The sequence below is a fragment of the Podarcis pityusensis genome (genome assembly GCF_964106645.2).
Source record: "Podarcis pityusensis genome assembly, chromosome: 1".
Lineage (NCBI taxonomy): Eukaryota > Metazoa > Chordata > Lepidosauria > Squamata > Lacertidae > Podarcis > Podarcis pityusensis.
Genome location: NC_138028.1, coordinates 98,067,450 through 98,092,497, shown reverse-complemented (window position 1 = coordinate 98,092,497; position 25,048 = coordinate 98,067,450). Strand labels below are relative to the sequence as shown.

At 44.0% G+C, this 25,048-nt stretch overlaps 1 protein-coding gene across 1 annotated transcript; it reads left to right on the top strand.

The window, feature by feature from the left end:
• The first annotated feature begins 262 nt into the window (after window positions 1–262).
• On the top strand, window positions 263–25,038 carry LCT (lactase). Its single transcript, XM_081005134.1, has 17 exons — window positions 263–1,274; window positions 2,217–2,293; window positions 3,672–3,755; window positions 3,892–3,997; window positions 4,571–4,649; window positions 6,986–7,694; window positions 10,417–11,065; window positions 13,236–14,798; window positions 16,505–16,773; window positions 17,970–18,260; window positions 20,813–21,011; window positions 21,191–21,393; window positions 21,868–21,965; window positions 22,589–22,723; window positions 23,064–23,287; window positions 23,901–24,137; window positions 24,493–25,038. The coding sequence occupies exons 1-17, from the start codon at window positions 617–619 to the stop codon at window positions 24,702–24,704; spliced, it is 5,793 nt and encodes a 1,930-aa protein (XP_080861260.1). The 5' UTR covers window positions 263–616; the 3' UTR covers window positions 24,705–25,038.
• The last annotated feature ends 10 nt before the right edge of the window (window positions 25,039–25,048 follow it).

Sequence of the window (25,048 nt, the reverse complement as noted above, 5' to 3'; positions counted from 1 at the left end):
CCCCCAGCTACTTGCTCCCAAAGTATCTGGGTGGCAGTAACTTGGGGTGAGAAAAAGGCACAGGAGGAAGGGTCCCTTGTCGTTGTCAAACCCCCCCCCCGCCCCACCAGTGCCAGTTCCTGTTCTTAATTTAAAATGGAAGACAAGCCCACACTATAATCATAGTTGACATGCTGTCTAGTCTGTGTTTAAGAGTTTCTGCATCCTGTTTTTTACTATTTTCTTATTCTGATCTCGGAATAAACTTTGGGTAGAAAACAAGTTTTTTTTATGGAGGGGAACGTTAACTATTTTCCTTCCAATTCTCTGCACTTGTGTTAGCAGCTTAGATTTGGGAGCCCTGCATTTTAGTATCTTCTGGTTATCTAAATGGACTTTTCCAATATTTGCATTCAGGCCTGTATTGTTAAGCCCAGCAACTTCATTTCTTCAATACTCTGCATATGATTCATTAACAATAGCACCTTCAGTGGGACTTAAACCTTTGATTGTCTTATCTTTGTGTACGTTGAGGTTAGGGAACTTTGCATCTTTGTGATTGCACAAGTTGTTAATTTTATTATCTCTGATGTAGCATAAGGGTGGCACAAGTTCTTCCACCATTGCATTAGCAGATATGGCACTGGTGTACAAGGTGTGTTTGGTTTTTCTGTTTCCTTTGCCTTGCTTTGGAGTAGGCTGGGATCTTACTCAGAAATTTATTTTAGTCGCCGGCCCTCTTAGCGATGACTTAGTAAGTAATTTAAACTTCCAAAGTGGACTTCTAAGAGAACCTCTCAATTCTGCAACGGGACAGTCAAACTATCTTTGCAATGGGCCTTCCTTCCCTTCTCTGCCGCCATACTTCGCTGAGCTCCGTGCAAGTGGCGTGACCCATTTTAAAGTCTTCTTGCCTTGGACTCGCATCCTTCCAGAGGCAAATGCCCGAAACCCCAACCGGACGAACGTTGAATGCTACAAACAACTTCTGAGAACTCTCAAAGCGGCTGACATCGAACCGGTTTTAATTCTACATCAGAAACGTTTGCCGAAGTCTTTGGAGACCCGGCTTGCTTTGAGCAAATCTGTGACTTTCACCGACCTTTTCGTGGAATATGCAGAATTTTCCTTTGCATCTTTTGGTGACTTGGTGGACACCTGGCTCACTTTTGGCAGCCTGCCTGAGGACGTGGAGCGCTTGTCTCATGGAGATCCGCTGGCCCTCCCTTTGCAGGTGCTAGCTTCAGCACATGAGAAAGCTTATGAAATCTACCATGAAAAATACGCAGCAGAAGGTAAAGAAAATGGTAGGGAGGAGGGAACATGAGATGTGGCTCCTCTGGATAATGTAACATGCACTATGCGTATGGGGTGTGCATGAGAATTAAGTGCATATGGAAGACTGACTTCTGTGCACGTACTGATACTGCACAGGCCTTGGAAGTTCTGATCGCTATCTTGCACTCCAACAACATAACTGGGAGGGGAGGGACGTCTTTCATTTAAGAAAAAAAATCCTTTGACTTCTTCTGTCTTGCCCACCAGGCCTCTTAGATGGGCCCAGTCATTGTCCTGCGCTATCTTTCTAAGACTCCTGCCAAAATTATTTCTTGTCTGCTGAATGAATGGGCCAAGGAGCCTTATAATATTTAAGAATGACGTGGAGAGATCACGGCTAAAATCAGAACAATATCTTCATTCAAATCTCTCAGCCCACACTTTTCCCATTAAGGCTTAAGTGCAAAGAACTTGTTGTCCTCCTCCTCATGATAATAAACAGAAGTTCATTCAGATTAACACACATTACTTGGATATATTACATGCGGCATACTCCACCAACCTTAGAATGTAAGCTTCTTGGGGCAGAGATCAGTTTGTAAAGCACATGAATGTTGATGTCACTACCGCATTGGCCCGAATATAAGCCACACTCAAATATAAGCCGCTCCCTTAAAATTCCACAGGCACTCATGCCCATACCGTTTTACCGTATGTCTGTTTCAGCAGCGATATCGTAAAAGCTCATTTTTGTAAGGTCGCTAATTTAAGCCGCACTTTTGACAGAATTTGGGGGGAAAGTGAGGCTTGTATTCAGGCCAATACAGTATATAATGAGAAAACTATAAAGGAATTCCTGGAGATTGCTTCTAGTGAAAGTATTCCCTCTCCATTCCCCGCCCCCCCGCATTGAAATTTTGAAAATAAAATTGACAACATACTTTTTCTCTCATTTACAGATGGGAAAGTGTCCATTTCACTAGATGTTAGTGATGCTGGGCTGGTGTCAGCAAGATCTTTATTGACTTCAATTCTGGTGACGCCTTTTATTTTCTTGGGAGTCTTACAACAGCATATCCAGTAAAGCCAGAGGAAAGAAATTATTTCAATATGTAATTCTTTTGTGAAACCCATTGCCTCTTAGATGGTTATAAAAGGGGGTTAGACAAATGAATGAAGGGTAGGCATATCAGTGGCTTGTTTATTTGCTTGTTTTATAAGATATCTTAACTGTTCTTCCCCATAAGCTCCCTGGGCAAGTTACAACTCTCTGGAAGTTATTTGCCAAAGCAGAGTTGCCTCTTTCTAGATAGATACATAGTTGTCACTTTCTCATAATTAGGGGGTGTGAGTGCTGCTGTGGTCTAAACTACTAAGCCTCTTGGGTTTGCTAATCAGAAAGTCAGTGGTTCAAATCTGCCCAACAGGGTGAACTCCCATTGCTCTATCCCAGTTTTTGCCAACCCAGCAGTTTGAAAGCATACCAGTGCAAGCAGATAAATAGGTACCACTGCGGTGGGAAGGTAAGCGGCATTTTCGTGTGCTCTGGTCTCCACCACGGTGTTCCGTTACGCCAGTAGCGGTTTAGTCATGCTGGCCACATGACCCAGAAAGCTGTCTGTGGACAAACACTGGCTCCCTCGGCCTGAAAAGTGAGATGAGCGCTGCACCCCATAGTCGCCTTTGACTGGACTTAACCGTCCAGCGATCCTTTATTTACCTTTTTACCTCATAACAACCAGAGGTATTCCCTGAAAATATCAACCCACAGACCCATTTTTCATTTTCGTATATAGTTAAAATATATTTGTTTTAACTATTTTCATATATAGTTAAAATATATCTATTTTAACTTTTTTAATCTATCACTCTTAAAGATCATTTACCAACCTTTCATTATTTTTCAAAATGGCATTTTACATGTGAGGGGGAAAAACCAGAAGCATGACATGCACGATGATTCAGAATTTCTCTTATTCCTCACCCCATGAAACTTCAGTTAAAGAGCTCTCCAAGAAAATTGGTGATACGTTAATGATTCTTTATTTGAGAATGAGGCGGAGTTAATTGTTATGTAATTTACGGCGCACTATGTCAGTCATTCCGTTAGGGAGAGCATTTCAGCTAGTCAGATGGAATGATCCCCCCTACTCTTGTGTGCTTTTCTGGGTGTCCTCGCAACACCCTCCCCTGAGCAGATTTTAGGGACTTGGGGAGAGGAGGTAGGAGCCCCATTGTGCTAGCCAAACTCTTGCCCAATTGAATCCCACCTAGAAAATAAGGAAGAATGTCAATAGAGGAACTCTGGTTCCAAGTATAAAGTAATAATAATAGATGTTGCTGCTGCCTAAAGTGTAACTACAGTTATTATAAATGCTATATCTTTCTGTGACAATGCTCTGTTTTGATTCCAGGACTCTCTAGACTTTCTCTCTCTCAACCTTCAGTACAACTGTGAAAGTGAAGCGGCTTTCCAAAAGTTCCTGCATGAGCTACAGGTAATTCTTAGCAATTGTACCAAGTATTCTATATGGATGCTATCTGTTATAGATGGACATGGGAGGTGATGTCCCACAGTTTTGACAGTCCTCCTTGATAGAACTCATGCATTTTGCTTTGCTTTTTCTCTTATAGCATATGGGGATGAACAATATGGGTATTTTGCTCTTTAGTCTCAAGTTCCACGAGTGTTCCTCCTTGCAAGAAAACCGATTTGCAACAGTGGCTTCCATTTTCAGTGGTAAGTGTCTTCTGTAGGAAGGAACTGTGGTCTTGTGGCTTGCCTGTGTGGTATTTTGGATGTGTGGGTGTGAAATACAGTACAGGCTATGCTGTGGTCCGTATATGTATGTATTTATTTCAACCCCTTATATATCACCTAATAGCATGGTCTCCAAGTGGTATACAATAAAGTTACAAAAGATTTACTGAGCATAGAATTGGTTAAAGTTAACAGTAAAATCAGAAAAACTACTTTAAGCACCTGCTGAAATGAAAAATTTGCCTTCACCAATTTTGCCTGGGTGGGGGGAGGGGGCTGCTATCTGATCTGTTGTGAGAAAGTTCCACAGAATTGGGCCCACAATACTGAATGCACAGCTCCTGGTGGAAATGAGCCAAGTCTCTCCCCACTACCGCCTGTCCCCACTCTTACTGTATGAGAGAGACCTTGTACTATTTACAGGAAGTGGGGCTTCACTGAAAAAGGACTATAGCATAGGATGTTACTGGCCTAATGTCTGCCCTTTTCCATTGTGCTGATAAACTTCTCTTCTCTTCCTTCATCCCCCTCCCCCCGCCCCTCTATTTCCAGCCATTTCTGAAGTTCAAGCATGGGCAATAGGGTATGATGTGAATTGTGTCATGAACAGCTCGTCCGTTCAAGCAATTTGGTACAAAATGTTTATTTTTAATGTTAAATTAGTTTGGTTATGAAGCTGTGCTACTTGCATAATTAAGACTGCAGTCCTTACACAGGAATATATTTGTGTGTGTATGTGTGTGTTTCTGCATGCATACGTGTGTGCATGTGTATACAAGTGTCTAATATAGAGGTAAATTCTAATGATGGTACTCTATGGTATGCAATACTGTTACCTTTTTTGTTGTTGTTGCTAACATTGGCAGCCATTTTGTGCTGGAACCACTGTCATTTTTATCAAGGTATGAGTCCCAGCTTTTTTTTTCTTTTCTTTTTTACTACAAAAAGCACTTGGTATATGAATATTTAATCAGGATATAGCAAATAAGGTTTCAGCTGTGTCATATAGATATGGAACATAGACTAGCAGGCTTTATGAATCTTGGCTTGCTGTATGTTTAGCTGAATAGTTAGAGTTTCTTTTATTCAGGGATAAGGGCTACCTTCTGTCGTGAGCAACCTTCTGGGAGCCACATGGCAGTGGTGGTAGTGGGCGGGGACAGAGCTAAAATTGAGTGGAGCAATCAATGTGACTCTAATGTTGCTACGTTCCAGCTACAGAAAGCAAGAGGTTCCACCTATTTTTCTATCCAAGAAGGCAAGAGACATTATCACAGTTCAAGGACACAGTCTAGCCATGTGAAAGCCATTGAGGAGGGTGCAGAGAGCAGGGGAGAATCCTGAGGGTCACATAGAGAGGTCCAGCAGTTCACAATTAGTCCCAAAGCCTATGATTCCCCATCGCTAATCTATATACAGTGGTGCCTCGCAAGACGAAATTAATTCGTTCCGCAAGTCTCTTCGTCTTGCGAGTTTTTCGTCTTGCGATGCACGGTTTCCCATAGGAATGCATTGAAAATCAATCAATGCGTTCCTAGGGAAACCGCCTTCAGACCAGGTCCGGGGACAGTCTGTCCCCGGACCTCTTCTGAAGGCTGGGGGGGGGGACAAGGGCTTTTCTTCCCACCCCCAGCATTTTAAAAAACCCCAGGACAGCGGAGGACTTCTCCGCTGTCCGGGCGATCTTAAAATGCTGGCGGGCGGCATTTTAAAATCGCCCCGGACAGCGGAGGACTTCTCCGCTGTCCGGGGCGATTTAAAAGCCCCTGGGAAGGCAGGCAGGGGGGACAAAGACTTTCGCGCCCCGCCCGCCTTCAGAAGGTGTTCCCGCCCCCCGCCCCGCTTCGGAGCAGCGTTCCGAAGTGGGGCGGCTGGGGCAGGTGTTCCCGGCCCCCCGCCCCGCTTCGGAACAGCGTTCCGAAGTGGGGCGGCTGGGGCAGGTGTTCCCGCCCCCCGCCCCGCTTCGGAACAGCGTTTTAAAATGCTGGGGGTCGGGAGCGAAGCGTTCGCTGCCGACCCCCAGCATTTAAAAATCTCCCCGGGACAGCAGAGAAGTCTCTGCTGTCCCGGGGAGATTTTAAAATGCTGGGGGTCGGAACGCTTCGCTCCCGACCCCCAGCATTTTAAAATCTCCCCGGGACAGGGGGAGATTTTAAAATGCTGGGGGTTGGCAGCGAACGCTTCGCTCCCGACCCCCAGCATTTTAAAATCTCCCCGGGACAGCAGAGACTTCTCTGCTGTCCCGGGGAGATTTTAAAATGCTGGGGGTCGGCAGCGAACGCTTCGCTCCCGCCCGCCAGCATTTTAAGATCGCCCGGGGCAGGCGGGGGGGAAGGCAGGCGGGGGGGAGCAAAGACTTTTGCCCCCCGCCGGCCTTCAGAAGAGGTCCTCTTCTGAAGGCCGCCTGTGGGCGATAGTCTTTGCTCCCGACCGCCAGCATTTCCCTATGGGCTTTCGTCTTGCGATGCAAGCCCAAAGGGAAATTCGTCTTGCGAAGCGCCTCCAAAACAGAAAACCCTTTCGTCTTGCGGGTTTTCCGTCTTGCGAGGCATTCGTCTTGCGGGGCACCACTGTACATATAGATGATAATTGTTATACAGATTTAGGCTTGCCATATTAAAAAACCCCAAAAAACTGGATAAATTTCTGTAGGTTTGATACCCACGATATTTGAAATCTCTAATTTCAGCCTGATTTGAATGCTTATCCATCCTGAATAAAAATTTAATGATAATAAAAGTTTGATTTATTTATTTAACTTACTGCATTTCTGTTCTGCCCTTCCTCTGAAGATCACAGGGTAGTTTACAATACAAAAATACACAACATAGTAACAAATAAAACAATGACCCCCTCCCCTATTTTGAAAGGCCATATATTGTTTAATTAGCCAGAGGCCTGGGAGAAGAGGAATGTTTATGCCTGGTGCCTAAATTCTTGACATATTCTCTCTTTCCTTTTTTTTAGCTTGTACACAGGAAATCTGGCCAGCCAACCAAAGGCAAAGGAAACCCTGATACCTACTATTGCTCCACTTTCATCCTATCAAGCAGTTTGGGAAAGATTTGCCAGCCAACCTGAGCTGGAGAGAGACTCCTTTTTGCTTGACCTTTTCCCTAACAGTTTTCTCTGGGGCACATCGACAGGTTCCTTCAATGTGGAAGGAGCCTGGAGAGAGGGTGGGAAAGGGGAGAGCATTTGGGATCAATACGGGCACCAGGGCCATGCCCACATGAATCAAACAGCCGATGTCGCATGCGATAGCTACCACAAGCTAGATTATGACGTTTATCTCCTTAGAGGCCTTCGCCCAAATATTTATAAATTTTCTATATCCTGGCCTAGGGTTTTTGCCAATGGGAGTAAGAGCAGCTTGAACCCTCAAGGCGTAGATTACTACAACAAACTGATAGACAGCTTGCTGGATTCAAATATTGAGCCCGTGGTGACCTTGTTCCACTGGGACCTGCCACGAGCTCTACAGGATCTTGGTGGCTGGCAAAACGAGAGCATCATCACTGCCTTTGCAGAATATGCAGAGTTCTGCTTTGCTACTTTTGGGGATCGTGTTAAATTCTGGATTACCTTCCACGAACCCTGGGTCATTAGCTATGCTGGCTATGGCACTGGGCAGCATCCTCCAGGAATTACTGATGCAGCCGTGGCATCCTATCAGGTACTGACAACAAGTGCAGCAGCTTGGGCCTAATTTTATGGGTTGTGTTGACTCTACAAATAGAAAAGGTGGACCGTTGCCTCCTAGTCTGTGGCTAGTTCTTCTCTCACCAGACTTAGCCCCATATCTGATTTTGCCAGAGGGCATGAATGGAGTCAATGGGCAGATGAGTCTTTTAAGTCTGGTCAAGCTACCGTGTTCTAACCTATAATAGCAACAATCTTGCAGCAAGTGTGTGAGCATGCAGTTGACTCTTCCGTTGGTCACTGTTCTTGTTCAGAGGATGGCTTTGTACCCCCAGATGTTTTGACTTAAACATCAGATAACATGAATGAAAAAAATTGAAATTGGCTGGATTTGTGCCCTTTTCATTCTGAAATGGCTCTCTTTGGCTTTCTTGCCTACCTTAATGGTATTGACATGATACATTCCAGAGAAGCGTCTCTGCCAATGGAACTGTGGTGGCACGGAAGCTGTTCTCTCATGGCTCTTATGCCATTTGGCTTCTTCCCATGTCAGAGAATTGTCCCTCCCAGGGCTTGGAACAATACTGACAGGGAAAGGTGTCACAGCATAGAACAAACTCCTTGCATGTTACTTCTGGCACTACAGAGTAGTATTGGAAGTGGCCGCAGTGTGGTTAGAGAGACACTGGTTGTGTAACATTGGAAGGGACCCTCAGAAGCATTTTCATGCACTGTGAAAAAACAACAACCCATTATCTCGCTCCTGATAGGGGCCACAGTATATTTGGCATCCTATATATTCAGAAGTGGGACGCGGGTGGTGCTGTGGGTTAAAACACAGAGCCTAGGACTTGCTGATCAGAAGGTCAGCGGTTCGAATCCCCGCGACGGGGTGAGCTCCCGTTGCTCGGTCCCTTCTCCTGCCCACCTAGCAGTTCAAAAGCATGTCAAAGTGCAAGTAGATAAATAGATACCGCTCTGGCGGAAAGGTAAACGGCGTTTCCGTGCGCTGCTCTGGTTCGCCAGAAGCGGCTTAGTCATGCTGGCCACATGACCCAGAAGCTGTACGCCGGCTCCCTGGGCCAAGAAAGTGAGATGAACGCCGCAACCCCAGAGTTGTCCGTGACTGGACCTAATGGTCAGGGGGCCTTTTACCTTTCTATTCAGAAGTGGTTGTCCAAACAAGCATCTTTAAACCCATATCTACAAGTAGACTAGGAATCTCTTGGATCAGCAGAAGTAATTTTTCTCTGCATCCACACCTGACAGCATAGTGCAGTTGAGCAGTGTATCAGAATGTTTGTGCACCACTTAGGTATAAGGAGGAAGAAAAGAGTTTTATTAGGGTATTGGGCTTCAAGGGGTTTTAAAAGTTTAAAAGGGGTTGGCAAAGATTTCCAAATATCTGGTATCTTATAATGAACTTCTAAAACAAATGTATAAGCAGGTGGTACAATGAGAACAACTGGCACATTCAATATTTCCTGGCAGATTTGTGAGGATTTCGTAACCATACCTCAAAACAGATAATTGGGTAGATGTCAGGACATCTTCAGGGAAGAATCCCAGGGATTTTTTAATTGCCTTACAAATACCACACAGCTATCCATCATGTGACTGTCCTGCCATGAGACTGGCTGATGGACAGTTTCTGAATACTTGCAGCACATCTATCAGCCTGTAGACAGACCTGGATTAGCCTGCTCTGGGAATAGTTTCTGCCACATGAGCGTATATTATGTTACCAGTTACTTGGAATATAGGCTAATTTAGATTTAGGTGTTGTAACGCTTTGGCTTCCAAAAGAAAGGAGTTGGGGGAAGAAATGGAATCTTTAGCGGACTGGAATTGAAACCAGTTTAGGACAGATACTTTTATGGATACTACAATGCTATATGCTACAGCCATGTTTTCAGATGTTGGGGACTGGAAATGTTTCAGCAGCAAGCAAATGAGTGAGAAGGTAGTTCTCTTGCTTTTGAAGGAACTGTTTCCTGCATTGCAAACTGTAGTAAGTGTTCCTTATAACGTGGTGCAAACTTGATTTTGAGCTCAGGTATGACAAAAAGCTGCTATAATTACCTGATCTCTGTAAGCCTTGAGGTGTGGGGTTTGGAGCCTGGGCCCCTCAAATTTAATTTGAATGTTATGAGGAAATGTACTGGGCTGCAAATATCAATGGTGTTTAGGTATAAACCTGTCTTTCTACTTGGTCCAGCGAGCCGAGGCATAGTCCAATGTTGTACCTTCACATGTTGTTGAGCTACAACTCCACCTCCCCATTCCTGACCTTTGGCCATGCTGACTGGGCCTATTGGGAGTCCAACAACATCTGGAGGGAATCCATATTGGCTACCCTTCTCTGCTGCAGTTGAAACCAGTTCTCCAAAGTCTCAAGCAGAGGCCTTCCCTAGCATTTACAGTGGTACCTCGGGTTAAGTACTTAATTCGTTCCGGAGGTCCGTTCTTAACCTGAAGCACCACTTTAGCTAATGGGGCCTCCTGCTGCTGCTGCGCCACTGGAGCACGATTTCTGTTCTCATCCTGAAGCAAAGTTCTTAACCCAAGGTTCTATTTTTGGGTTAGCAGAGTCTGTAACCTGAAGCGTATGTAACCCGAGATACCACTGTATATAGATCATGTAAAGGATGAGATGTGGGGGCTGAACTTGGCACTTGCTTCATGAAAATGATGTGCTCTACCAGTGAGTTATACTCAGTGGAATAATACTTTTTCCTTCCTTCCCATAAAAAAAGGTGGCTCATGTTATTCTCAAAGCTCATTCTCGAGCCTGGCATGTTTATGATACCCAGTACCGCCCTGAACAGCATGGGAAGGTGGGAATAGTATTGAATTCAGACTGGGCTGAACCCAAGACCCCAAGCAGTGCTGAGGATGTGAGAGCGGCAGAACGCTACTTGCACTTCATGTTGGGCTGGTTTGCTCACCCGATATTCGTCAACGGCGATTACCCAGAAGTCCTGAAATCGCAAATCCAGGAGAAGAACCAGCAGTGCTCAACTCCCGTTGCCAAGCTCCCTGGGTTCACCGATGAGGAGAAGCAGCAAGTGAAGGGGACGGCTGACTTCTTTGGCCTTTCCCACTACACTTCCAGGCTCATCAGTGCTCCAGTGAATCATAGCTGCGCTCCAACCTATGAGGATATCGGAGACTTTTCCCAACACGTAGATCCTTCTTGGCCGCAGACAGCCGCACCTTGGCTCTATGCCGTGCCTTGGGGGCTGAGGAGACTGCTGCTGTTTGTGTCCAAAGAATATACTGGGACAACAAGAGTTCCGATTTATATAGCAGACAATGGCGCACCGACAGATGACGGAGGCGATCTTGTTAACGACACCGTGAGAGTGGATTACTACCGGCTTTATATCAACGAGGCTTTGAAAGGTACAAGGGGCTGTTATGAATTGGGGAGGGGAACAGGCATGCAAAAGGGAATTGAAAGAAAACCTGTAAGGATGAAGTCAAGTTTATTGACTTAGCCCCCTGTTCCCTTTCAACACAATATCCTCCAAGATCTTATCACATTCCTGTCAGTCTCCAGCATATGGTAAATATCATGCCCTGTCCCAGTGGGGAAAGGAATGGAATGAGTAGATATGTTCACCGTGTGAAAATGGCATGCAAACATCACTTTTTAAATGTGATGATTTTCGTTTGTTTAAAAATGGTTTGAGACACTGACCTAACTAATCGGAAGCAAATTTAATACTTTAATTAAATGTCCTCAAAATAACAGTTTTGCCGGGTAATAGGCATGCAGTGTTAAAAAACAGCTTAAATGCAGTATATGAAATACACAGGTTGCTTACCTAGGTTGGCTTGGAGGACAGCACCTGAGACTTGCTTAGCTATCCCGTTTTGTCCTGCCTGCTTAGAAGATGCAGAACTGTTTTGCTCTGCCCTTCCAAACAGGTCTGGATGCTCTTATGAGTTGAGCCTGGTGGAAAAACGATGTAATTAATGCATTCATCCCAGCCAGAGTATATTTTGTCACCCCATGATAAAAGACATCAAGGAATGCCTAGTTTGTAACCCCTGAATGCCTGAACATGAGAACACTAGTTGACACCTTGCATCTTCATTACTTTTTGGTCACTCCTGTATCAATTTACTGATAGGAGTGAGCCGTCAAAGATTGCATGCCACAGACAGAATTTTCACATTGCTTCACTCACAAGGCTTTTCAAGAGTCAGGCTGCTTCAACCTTGGACATTTACTGTGGAATTTACATGTACTTATGTCATCTGCATGACATAGTGATCAATACACCCTCTTCCCACATTTCCCATTACCTTCCTTTTTGTGTGTGTGTGTGTGTGTGTGTGTGTGTGTGTGTGTTGTTGTTTTTTGTTTTCAGAGCTCAGAAAATCTGGCCAGTAGTTGTTGTTTTTTAACACACTGGAACAGTTGCACAATTTCCCCAAGATATAGATAGATGACCTATTGCGCAGCTGTTAGCAAATTGTTTGGCCAATTATGTGCTATTTAGATTGTTGTAGCCTCTGTGGTTCATCTCTTCCCCCTAGGAACCAGTTTTGTCGCTTCAACCCTTTCCCCTCCAAAAAGAATTGTCTTATATCTGGTTCTTTTCTCTCTCTCACTCCTTCCCCTGCCATTAAATTGCGGGTGTGGTGGCTGGGAAAGAATACACAATCTGCAGTGCTGTAAGTGAGAAGGGAATATATAAACATGATCCTAATGTAGAGCTGGGATGCGGGTGGCGCTGTGGTCTAAACCACTGAGCCTTGGGCTTGCTGATCGGAAGGTCGGCAGTTCGAATCCCCGCAACAGGGTGAGCTCCTGTTGCTTGGTCCCAGCTCCTGCCCACTTAGCAGTTCGAAAGCACGTCAGAATGCAAGTAGATAAATAGGTACTGCTCCAGCGGGAATGTAAACAGTGTTTCCGGCGCTGCTCTGGTTTCGCCAGAAGCGACTTAGTCATGCTGGCCACATGACCCAGAAAAACTTTCTGCGGACAAACATCGGCTCCCTCAGCCAGTAAAGTGAGATGAGAGCTACAACCCCAGAGTTGTTCACGACTGGACTTAACTGTCAGGGGTCCTTTACCTTTACCTTTTAATGTAGAGCTGGGGAAAAGAACTGCACACCTGGCTACAGAATGCCACGTAGATTCCAGACGTCTGGAAAAGATTTGCTGCTCCACTTGCTGCTCAAAGCCAAATAGAAATGATTGGCTGCTAATTTATACATCTGGAAGTATTCTTCCAGGTACTGTATAGCCAAGTACTGTATAGTTGAGTAAAAATGAGGATGCATGTGTGAACCGGCCAAAGTCCTTGAACTGTTTAAGTGCATTATCACTTCCCTATGCCATTTTGTATATTGTCTCTTACATGCAAATGACTTTAAAAGGAAATTTAAATGTGCAGATGAATAGCAATAATAGTTTGCACTGACCTGGGACAATATGGGCTACCCTCTGAAAATCCATGCCGTCGCTGCAATGCTGAGAGAAGAGGGTAGTTGTGGTTGTGCTGTGTATTTAAACAAATGATTAAAAATCTTAACTAAATTCTATCTCCTTCATTGACAGCTATAAAGCAAGATGAAGTTGATGTTCAAGCATACATTGCCCGGTCATTGATTGATGGCTTTGAAGGCCCAGCAGGCTACAGTCAAAGGTTCGGCTTACACCAAGTGAATTTTGAAGATGCAAACAGACAAAGGACACCCAAAGAATCTGCCTATTTCTTCTCCACCGTTATTGAAAATAATGGATTTCCTAGCACGGTCTCAAGAAAATTTATCCAGCCGCTCAGAAAGGATGTTTCCATACCTCCACGGCTGCCTAGTTTACCAGCTTCTGAAGTTCCTTCAAAGGCAAAGGTGGTTTGGGAGAAATTTTCAAAACAGACTGATTTGGAAAGAGACACGTATTTTTATGGCACCTTCCCAGAAGATTTTCTGTGGGGTGTTTCTTCTTCTGCCTACCAAACTGAAGGAGGTTGGGATGCAGATGGGAAGGGACCTAGCATCTGGGATAATTTTACCCACATCCCAGGGAATGTTAAGAACAATGATACAGGAGATATAGCTTGTGACAGCTACAATAAAGTAGATGAAGATCTTTATCTGCTGAGAGCCTTAAGGGTAAACACCTATCGCTTCTCCCTGGCATGGCCTCGGATCTTTCCAAATGGAAGAAACCATTCTATAAATAACTATGGTGTCGATTATTACAACCAGCTGATTGATGGTTTGCTGGCCCGGAATATCACACCAATGGTCACTCTCCACCACTGGGATCTGCCCCAAGCTCTACAAGACATTGGTGGCTGGGAAAACCCTGTGATGGTTGAACTGTTTGATAGTTTTGCAGACTTTTGTTTTCAGGCATTTGGAGACAGGGTCAAGTTCTGGATTACTTTCAGCGAACCGATTGCCATCTCTGTGCTAGGCTACGATACGGGATTATTCCCACCAAATGTAAAAGATAATCCAGGCAATGCATCCTACAGTGTTACTCATGCAATACTAAAGGCCCATGCAAGAGTTTACCACACATATGACCAGAAATACAGAGAGAGTCAGAAAGGTGTGATCTCTCTGAGTCTCAACATGGATTGGGTTGAGCCAAAGACACTAAACGATCCTCGGGATGTAGAAGCTGCTGATCGCTACCTGCAGTTCATGGGAGGGTGGTTTGCACACCCAATTTTTAAAAACGGCGATTACCCAGATGCAATGAAGTGGAAAGTAGGGAACAGGAGTGAACTACAGAAACTACCATCTTCCCGGCTTCCAGGTTTCACACAAGAAGAGAAAGACTATATCAGGGGCACAGCCGATGTCTTCTGCCTGAATTATTACACTGCCGGAATTATAAAGCACAGCACCACCAGGCTGAAACCATATTCTTACGAGTATGATCAAGAACGAGTATTGGAGATTGACCCTTCTTGGCCTAGCTCAGCAATGGAAAATATGCGGGCAGTGCCCTGGGGGCTGCGTAGGCTGCTAAACTGGATCAAAGAGGAATATAGCAATCCTCCCATTTACATTACTGAGAATGGGGTTGGGCTAAAAGCCAAGTCTGATGTTGATGACACCAGCAGGATCTTCTATTACAAAACACACATTGATGAAGTTTTGAAAGGTAAAGATGTTGTAATAACCCAATAGGTTGAGGTGGTCTAGTTTTAAGACAGGACCCCTGACCATTAGGTCCAGTTGTGACTGACTCTGGGGTTGCGGCGTTCATCTTGCTTTATTGGCCGAGGGAGCCGGCGTACAGCTTCTGGGTCATGTGGCCAGGATGACAAAGCCGCTTCTGGCGAACCAGAGCAGTGCACGGAAATGCCGTTTACCTTCCCGCCAGGTACCTATTTATCTACTTGCACTTTGACGTGCTTTCGAACTGCTAGGTTGGCAGGAGCAGGGACCAAGCAACGGGAGCTCACCCCGTTGCGGGGATTCGAACCGCCAACCTTCTGATTGGCAAGTCCTAGGCTCTTTGGTTTAACCCACAGTGCCACCCGCGTCCCTAGTTTTAAGTTTTAAGATACTGGGTAAAAATAGAAGTTTGCTCAATGTAATCAGCTAAATAATCAGTTAGCGGTCTGTGTAGACTAGTTTTAGTTTTAGATTCTAGATCAGTCGTTCCCAAACTGTGCAGAGTCAGCACAAAATGCTTATACGCCACAAGGCATCATTAAAAGAACTCTGAGTGCCAAATTAGACAACACATACCAGTTATGTGATTGGGTTTTTTAAAGTATATTGCTAGATCAAGGGTATTGATCCAGAGTACAAGAGAAGGTGGGTGGTAAAAAGGGTTATAGCCCTTCATGCTAGAGTCTGGATCAATCAAGGTTGTGCTCCTCCTGAAATTTACTTTACACGCCCATGTTTTTACACTGAACCCAATTAAATAGCTTTAAACATATTAGGCTACTTGTATTTATATTCTGATTGCTCTGAAACTATTCTGGACCCCTCAGGCCTCCCTATTTTCTCTACAAAATGTCTGGCTACAGGCCTCAAACCGTGGATTATCCAAACAGCTACACGTGAGGGTTGTTTCTGCTACATGCATTAAATAGTCTGGTCATCCTCAGTCTTTGTGTCACAGTCAATAGCGTTTTAATAAGTACGAAATGTCAGTAAAGTATGCAGAAGTCCTTTTTTCTTTCCTTTCTTGATAATGGTTTTGAATTATAGTTATAATAAATATATTTTTTTATCTTTCCTAAAGTATATAATTCATAAGGTTTTTAGTAAAGCCTGGTTTGGGGATTTGCTATCCTTGAAAATGCATGAGTATGAAGTAAGACCTGAAACGAAATACAGTGGTACCTTGGGTTAAGTACTTAATTCGTTCCAGAGGTCCGTTCTTAACCTGAAACTGTTCTTAACCTGAAGCAGCACTTTAGCTAATGGGGCCTCCTGCTGCCGCCGCCGCAGCACGATTTCCGTTCTCATCCTGAAGCAAAGTTCTTAACCCGAGGTACTATTTCTGGGTTAGCGGAGTCTGTAACCTGAAGCGTATTTAACCTGAAGTGTATGCAACCCGAGGTACCACTGTATTGTACAAATTCTTTACATTTTTTTATATTATTATTATTATTATTTTGCTTGTCAGCACCCATCTCCTGCTCTTGTACTGGGAGGAAAAGGTGGTATGTGATTTAAATAAATAAATAATGCTTGTGGAAAGGGAGTAAGTCAGTGGGACTTGTGAATTGGCAAGGATTGGCTGTTAATATGCATGTGAACATACAATGGGCAATTAGTGTATTTTTTCACAATTCTGCTGTCTTGCTCATCGTTACATTGTTAAGCAAGTGTTTCTTTCTCTTTTAGCCTACAAGCTGGACGGCGTGAACGTTCGTGGCTATGTTGCTTGGTCTTTCATGGATTATTTTGAATGGTTAAATGGTTACGAGCCAAGATTCGGCCTTCACCAGGTTGATTTTGAAAATCCGAACAGGCCAAGAACTCCAAAACGTTCAGCGATATATTATGCTGGAATCATACGTCAGAATGGAATCCCTCTGCCAAAAGAGGAAGAATTCCTTTATGGAGAATTTCCAGAGAACTTTTATTGGAGTGTGGCATCAGCAGCATATCAGGTTAGGCCAGTTGGTCCCCACCCACCAGACCACTTGAAAATCGCAGAGCAGCTTAATGATTTTTCTGCTTCTGGTGGCAATTGCAATGCACTGTGCTAGATGCTGTATGATAGTTAATTGCAGTTAATTGCTTCTTTTGTTCCTTACCTGTCATATTTTATTGTACTGAAATTTGAATTCTGTAATATATAAATATAGAGGGATGTGGGTGGCGCTGTGGGTTAAACCACAGAGCCTAGGACTTGCTAATCAGAAGGTCGGCGGTCCGAATCCCCGCGACGGGGTGAGCTCCCGTTGCTCGGTCCCTGCTCCTGTCAACCTAGCAGTTCGAAAGCACGTCAAAGTGCAAGCAGATAAATAGGTACTGCTCAGGCGGGAAGGTAAACGGCGTTTCCGTGTGCTGCTCTGTTTCGCCAGAAGCGGCTTAGTCATGCTGGCCACATGACCCGGAAGCTGTACGCCGGCTCCCTCGGCCAATAAAGCGAGATGAACGCCGCAACCCCAGAGTCGGTCACGACTGGACCTTATGGTCAGGGGTCTCTTTACCTTTTACTTTTAATATATAAATATATAAGAAATAAAAGGAGCAACAAGAAGCAATAAAAATGCAAATAAGGATTTAATGGCATGGATGTGCTAGTCTTCAACCACAGATTTGCCGTCATGCCACAGACCACATGAATGAAACTCCAGGTTTAGGTAGTCTATTGCTAGACTGTTGCTTGTTTGTGGAAGCTATTCTAAACCTTCATTTTGTGAATAATATGCCAACTAAGCAAGCTGAATGCTGTCAGGCTTGGGGACCTTGATCATGGTGAATCACTAAGGTGAGAGCCAGGGTGCTGTAGTGGTTAGAGCTGCCTCCTCTCCCCCAGCTGTTGCCCTCCAGATGTTTTGGTCTACAATTCCCAGCATCCCTGACCATTGGCCAGTCAGCTTGTGGCTGAGGAAGTTGTAGTCCAAAACATATGGAGGGCACCGTGTTGGGGAAGCCTGGATTAAAATGGTGGACTAAGGTTGGCGAGACCCTAGTTCAGATTCCTACTCAGCCGTGAAGCTCACTGGGCAACCTTTGCCTAGTCGCTCTCAGCCCAACCTACTTCCACAAGGTTGTTGTGAGGATAAAAACTGAGGCTGGGGCATGTATGTTGCCTTGAGCTGGGATACAAATGTGAGAAATGTTTGTTTCCTTAAAGATTGAAGGGGCATGGAGAGCGGATGGGAAAGGTCTCAGCATTTGGGACCAGTTTGCACATACGCCTTTGAAAATCAGCAACGATGAAAATGGAGATGTAGCTTGCGACAGCTACCACAAGATGGAGGCAGACTTGGCTATTCTGAAGGACCTCCAGGTGACTCATTATCGCTTTTCCATCTCCTGGACTCGCATTCTTCCCGATGGGACCACCAAGTACATAAATGAAGCTGGCCTGAAATACTATGAAAGGCTTGTGGATGCTCTCCTTGCGGCCAATATCCAGCCTCAGGTAAATGATTGGAGTTCTGCACGCAGGGGAAAAGGTGTAACATACGTTATCAGTCTGATTTTTAATTAGATTATGTTTATCAGTGTTCACTGTAGAACCTGGCAATATCTTCAATTCTCAGACATCTTCAATTAGCTTGTGTTAAATGGTCAGAGACCATTTCATAGAGGCTGACACAAATGCGTGCTGCCATATTCTAATCAGAGGAGTCACTTATAAGCTCTACCTATTTTAAACTTGTGCAGAAGATAATGTGGGCTCAGGGTATTTATATAGGACTTAACAATTATGAAATCTGCCATGATTTTTAAGAGAGCAGAGAATGCAGTGTCTGCTCCAGAAATCTAAGTTTCTGCATTGGATTTCTTCCAAGTATCCACAAGGAAGTAGAATAAACTTTTATCAGGAATTCATTGTCCGCTCCCAGACTGTAGCCTTTTTCTGGACACCATTAGGCATGGCAGGTCCCATCTGTGTTACACCTTCCAGGTCATGCCGCAAGAACTTCTGAAAATACATCCCATATTGTACTCCTTTCTTGATTCTCGCTTTCTTTGACTGAATGAGGGTTCAGGGAAAGGTGGAAAAAGGAGAACTGAAAATGCTACGTTCAAAGTCTTGATAGCCTTGTAAAAGGTGTTGTTAATCCTCACGTGTTTTCTGGAACTAGTTTGCTTTCTGACCATCACAATCCAGGAATTGTTGTTGAGTTACATGTGGTAGTTACATGTGGTAAACGATGGTTTACAAGCTATAAGGAACACCATTTCAGATAAAACCACAGCGGACCTTGCCACCAAACTCTGCCAATTTGTCCTTACCCACAACAACTTCAAATTCGGTGATGACCTCTTCCTTCAGATCAGCGGCACAGCAATGGGCACCCGCATGGCCCCACAGTATGCCAACATCTTCATGGCAGATTTAGAACAACGTTTCCTAAACTCCTACCCACTCAAACCTCTCTTGTACCTACGATACATTGATGATATTTTTATCATCTGGACACATGGTCAACAGACCCTGGACACCTTTCACCAGAAATTCAATGATTTTCACCCCACAATCAACCTTACAATGAATCAATCTATGCAAGAAATACATTTTTTGGACACTACTATAAAAATACAGGATGGACACATAGACACCACCTTATACCGTAAACCAACTGACCGACAAACATATCTACATGCCTCTAGCTACCATCCCAAACATACCAAACAGTCCATTGTATATAGCCAGGCACTACGTTACAGCCGCATCTGTTCCAATTCTACAGACAGAGACTCTCACCTAAGAGATCTACAGCAAACCTTCTCAGAACTAAAATACCCAGCAGATGAAGTTAGACAACAGATCAACAGAGCCAGACTGATACCCAGAGAGAACTTGCTGCAAGACAGACCCAAAAAAGAAAATAACAGAACTCCACTAGTCATCACATACAGCTCCCAAGTTAAAACAGTTCAACGCATCATCAGAGATCTACAACCTCTCCTGGACAATGACAGTTCTCTTTCTCAAGCTCTGGGAGGAAGACCTTTCATTGCCTACAGACAGCCACCCAATCTTAAACAACTCCTAACCCACAATAATACTACAACCAGACTTAACACGGACACTGGCACCAGAGCCTGCAATAAACCCAGATGCCAACTTTGCTGCCACATACACCCGGACAACACCATTACTGGCCCCAACAACATCACACATACCATCTCGGGACTATTTAATTGCTCATCGTCTAACATTGTGTATGCCATCAAATGCCAACAGTGTCCTTCAGCTCTCTATATTGGACAAACAGGCCAAACCTTACGCCAAAGAATAAACGGACATAAATCTGACATCAAGAATCACAAAACAGAGAAACCAGTAGGAGAACACTTCAATCTCCCAGGACATTCTATACAAGATCTCAAAGTAGCTGTTTTACTACAAAGGAATTTCAGAAATAGACTGGAAAGAGAAGCTGCTGAATTACAACTCATTACCAAACTTAAAACAATGGAGAAACCTGGTTTGAACAAAGACATTGGATTCTTATCTCATTATACATGACTAAGCCATTTCTCACCTTCTCACCCCTTGCCTTTTCCTGTAAGACCTATTACAGTCGTTAAGAGTCGTCAACAGGCTCATCTCAGCTATCTGCCAATCTCCGATTCCCACCACCCTTCTAAGTAATACCCCTCCCCACCTTCTCAATATATAGAAGGATCTGGTAACTTCTGTTTCAGTGTATCTGAAGAAGTGTGCTTGCACACGAAAGCTTATACCAAGAACTAACTTAGTTGGTCTTTAAGGTGCTACAGGAAGGAATTTTTCTATTTCGACTATGGCAGACCAACACGGCTACCCATCTGTATGTGGTAGATCTGCATAAAATGGCTGACTGTGCCTAATAGTTAAATAATGGACAAACTTCACATTTAGCTTTACTTTTGCATGCCCCCCCCCAATTGCATTGCCCCGGTTTCCTACTACAATTAAGTGGTTGGTTATTTTGACAAAATGGCAGGTGTTTGTGAATGTCTTGTCTCCATCTCTAGGTAACTATATACCACTGGGACCTCCCTCAGGCCCTTCAAGATGTTGGAGGGTGGGAAAATGAGACTATAATCCAGAAATTTAAAGATTACGCAGAGATCCTTTTCCAAAGATTTGGAGAGAAGGTGAAATTCTGGATAACCCTGAATGAGCCCTATGCCATTGCTAACATTGGTTACGGTTATGGAGTCTCAGCTCCAGGTAAGGTGTAGGTTCTCATTGGCAAGAGCATGCCTTTCTTGAAGGTGTCTCCTGGTTGAAAGCCAAATTGCCTAGAACTATTGAGAAACGCTATCAAAATGCACCATTAATTGCTGCTTCAGCTGAAGCATTCTCCAGTGCTGCAGAATAATGCACTTCCAATCATCTTGTCTTCTTAGGCATCTCTGCCAGACCAGGCCGAGCCCCTTACATAGTGGGCCACAACTTGATCAAGGCCCACGCAGAAGTCTGGCATCTTTACAATGAAACATACCGCCCAAAGCAAGGAGGATTGATCTCTCTTTCCATCAGCGTAGAGTGGGCTGAACCCAAGAACCCTGCCAAGCAGGATGACCTCGACGCTGCCAGGAGATATGTCCAGGTAATGTGAGGACTCCACAGTAAACTTCTGTGTACCAGTTGCTGGGAAGAGTGCTGTTGCACTCAGGTTCTGCTCACAGGTTTCCCTTTGGGGCTTCTATGGGGACAGAGTGCTGGACTAGCTGGGCCTTTAGCCTCCTCAAGTAGGCTCTTGTATTATGTCCTTAACTCTGCTTCAGAGACTCAGCAAAACAAGATGTCAATCCTTCTAAAGGACCCAAGGTGTTGATCCTTGGGCACCATATTTCATCTGAACACTCAAATCATAATGTTCGCCACGATCCTGACCAGTCAGCTGCCATTGTTTGGATACCTTGGGGGGTGTTGCACTATCCTTTAAAAACAGACACTTGGAGACAGGGATGAGACTTTGCCTTTTGGGTCAGTCTGATGAACTGGTAACTATTGGTTCAGCCAAGAGACCTGTTGCCAAAGCGTTGCTTAATAAGCATCTCTTTTTATTTCCCTGTTGTAGTTCTTTGCTGGTTGGTTTGCTCACCCTATCTTCAGAAACGGTGACTATAGCGAGGTGATGAAAAGGAGGATACAAGAGAGAAGTGTTGGCCAATCGCGGTAAGTGTCTGGCGGGACTAACTGCAGCAGCTGGACCACAACCACGGGTGGTCCATACTGTTGGCTCATGTCACTTAGAAGCGATTCTTTCTAAATTGTTGAAATAAAAATAAACCACACGTTTTGAAGGGCCACCCTGGCTGTGTCCAAGAACAAATCTATCCTCCCCAAAGTAGTTTTCCTCTGCTGCTGTTTTCCTCCTGGTGTGCACTGCCCTCTTTGCTTAATGCCACAGGCAATCAGCAGCTAAAGCACAGTTGTGGGTAAACTCCCCTTGAAACAGAACCACCCTATATTGAAAGTTCCTTCTCCTCCATCCAGGGTATGTTCAGAGCCTGTAATACTGTAGTACAGCAAGGGAGCAGGAAAGGGTGATGATTGAGACAAAGCAGGGGACTAGTCTTTTAGAGTACCTGCTCTTTGAATAAGGTGAAGTACATGTGGTCATCATTACTGTTCATGTTAAAATTTCCAGCTACCAGCTGTTGCTTTTAAAAACAATACTTTCGCTCTGAATGACAGTGCCCTGTTTTTTAAAAAAAGTAAGTATGATGATAATTGAAGCTTTCCCTTTTGTTAAATGCATCTATGTGAGCCTCTCTCCCATTTTGTGTGTGTTGCAGACTCCCTGAATTTACTGAAAGTGAAAAGCAGAGGATTAAAGGCACCTTTGACTTCTTTGGTTTGAACCACTATACAACAGTATTGGCATCCAACTTAAACTATTCTTCTCTCTTTACATCCTACGATGCTGATAGGTAAGGTGTGAGCATGACTTCATACTGCATCAAAGCATGCATACTTTTCTGGAATTTGTGCTTTCACTCTGTGCCTAATAATCTTGGTTGGGCAGGCTGCAGCTGATGGAAATTGTATACCAAAACATCCGGAGGGCATCAAGTTGGTGATCTACTAGAAAGTTTTAAGGCTGAGTACCCATTTTCCTCTCTAAGCCCAGTGCATTGCACACTGCATCACACTTAAGCCCCCAACAAAAGAGGTTACTGCTGACCAGTCTTCATGATTGATGTCTAGCTGACTTTAATGGATCAATACAAATAACCTTTTCCCACATTATTATCATGTTCTTTTTTGCAGGGGTGTTGCCTCTATAACAGACCGCAGCTGGCTGGGCTCTGGTTCCTTTTGGTTGAAGGTGACCCCTTTCGGCTTCAGGAGGCTCCTGAAGTGGATCAAGGAAGAATACAATGACCCACCTATTTATGTGACCGAGAATGGGATTTCAGAGCGTATAGACGGGGGCTTCAATGATACTTGGAGAATACACTACTTAAGGAGTTACATCAATGAAGCTTTAAAAGGTACGTGGTTTCCTCTCTGCATGGTTCCCAATCACCCCCCAAATGTTTGTGACACATGGATTTAAATTGATCTGTGATCCTCTGCCCTGCCCTGCATTCCTTGCAACAGAGTTGGTGGTAAGGCCCTTCTGTGCCTGTATCTGCATAGGGCTGGGCAGAAAGCAAGACTGGTTTCTAGTGTGGGAGTTGAAATGTCTTCTGGAGCTGCCCCAGGACTTTCACTTTCTATTGACTTCAGGAGTGAAAGACTAGTCTGCAGAATCAAGACAGAATATGTTGCTTAATTCCCATTGACACAAGATCATACTCTTACGCCGCATTAAGTCCTCTAAAATGGTTACCACTGTCTGGTTTCATTGTTGTCATTGCCAGTAAATATGAAGACATGAGAAAAAAATCCATTAATTGACAACTTTTTGATCACCCAGATTGTGGATACAAAAGGAATTTGGGATTTTTAAGGTGCAGCCAATCTCTGTTAGGAATGGATACTTTGTAAAGCACCTAGTGTTAATAAGGGGTCTTTGGTTTTCACTCCCTGTTGATCATTAAAGTATAGTGTAAGCATGTATAGGGCTGCATTTTAAAACTCTTCCCCCCACCACCTTAACAGGAATTGTACTTGATGGTGTTGATCTGCGAGGCTACACTGTATGGAGCCTGATGGATAATTTTGAATGGGCAGTGGGCTTTGCTGAAAGATTTGGGTTGTATTACACCAACTTTACAGACCCAAATCTATCCAGAATTCCAAAGGAGTCTTCAAAATATTATTCATCTATCATCCGGTGTAATGGCTTTCCAGATCCAGCCACTGGGCCTCATTTGTGCCTTGAGTCACAATCTGGAGGTAGGTAGATTACTAATTGCGGAGTTAGGAAAATCCATGAAGTGGTACAGTAAAAATAACCTAAATGTTTAAAACTTTTAACTTCGCTTTTATAGAAAACTTGCATATTGTGTTAATGACATCTGATTCTGGAAAGTAAGGTGGTATATGGTAACAGAAGTTGGCTGTGTAAGAAAAAAATCTTTGGTGTAATGGCCTTAAATGATTTAGTCTAGATTTTTACAGAAAAGTTGCCCGAATGGCCTGATGTATTTTGGAAGGCTGGAGAAGCAAGTAAAAAAGATTTAAATGGGGGTGATCAGAAGGTACTCCCTGCTCATAGTGTCATTCATGTGAATTTCACTTACATTTCTAGGTACTACTATGGCGCCAACAAGCAGCAGTGCTCGGCCTATCGACAATTCAGCCATGAAGGTGCAGTTTTTGGGACTGGACTTGACTTTGTCTAATGCAGAAGTAGGCCTTTATGTGCTCTTTTCCCTATTCTTAATGTCTGTGCTAGGCATTGCTCTTTTTTCATATCTATATAGAAAAAGGACCAAAAAAGCCAGCCAAAAAAGTTTTTAAATATTGCAGCTTGCATTTAATTAGTTTATCATGCGATAGTTTTTTCTCCTGCCCATGTTTAGAACAGGCACACAATTATTTTAATCAGTGCTTTTTTTCTAGCAAAAATAGGTGCCGGTACTCAGCATGAAGTTGTTACAGTAAGTGCTATACTTTTTAAACAACAACAAGAAGAGGTGCTGGTACGGCGTACCCTTGAATACTCCCTGAAAAAAAGCACTGATTTTAATACCTATTGTTGACGTTAATATTTTTATTGCTTGAATTGTTATGTGCAGTTCACCCTGGGAATAAGGGGTGGGGACAATTTTAAAATAAATGAACAAGTTGATAACATATTGCAA

Bases quoted from the DNA above. Each gene is read 5' to 3' on its own strand.
- LCT (XM_081005134.1), top strand. From the start codon at position 617: ATGGCACTGGTGTACAAGGTGTGTTTGGTTTTTCTGTTTCCTTTGCCT. The intron at 3,756-3,891 runs GTAATTCTTAGC...TTTCTCTTATAG, and splicing joins AGTTCCTGCATGAGCTACAG to CATATGGGGATGAACAATAT. The intron at 3,998-4,570 runs GTAAGTGTCTTC...CTCTATTTCCAG, and splicing joins AGTGGCTTCCATTTTCAGTG to CCATTTCTGAAGTTCAAGCA.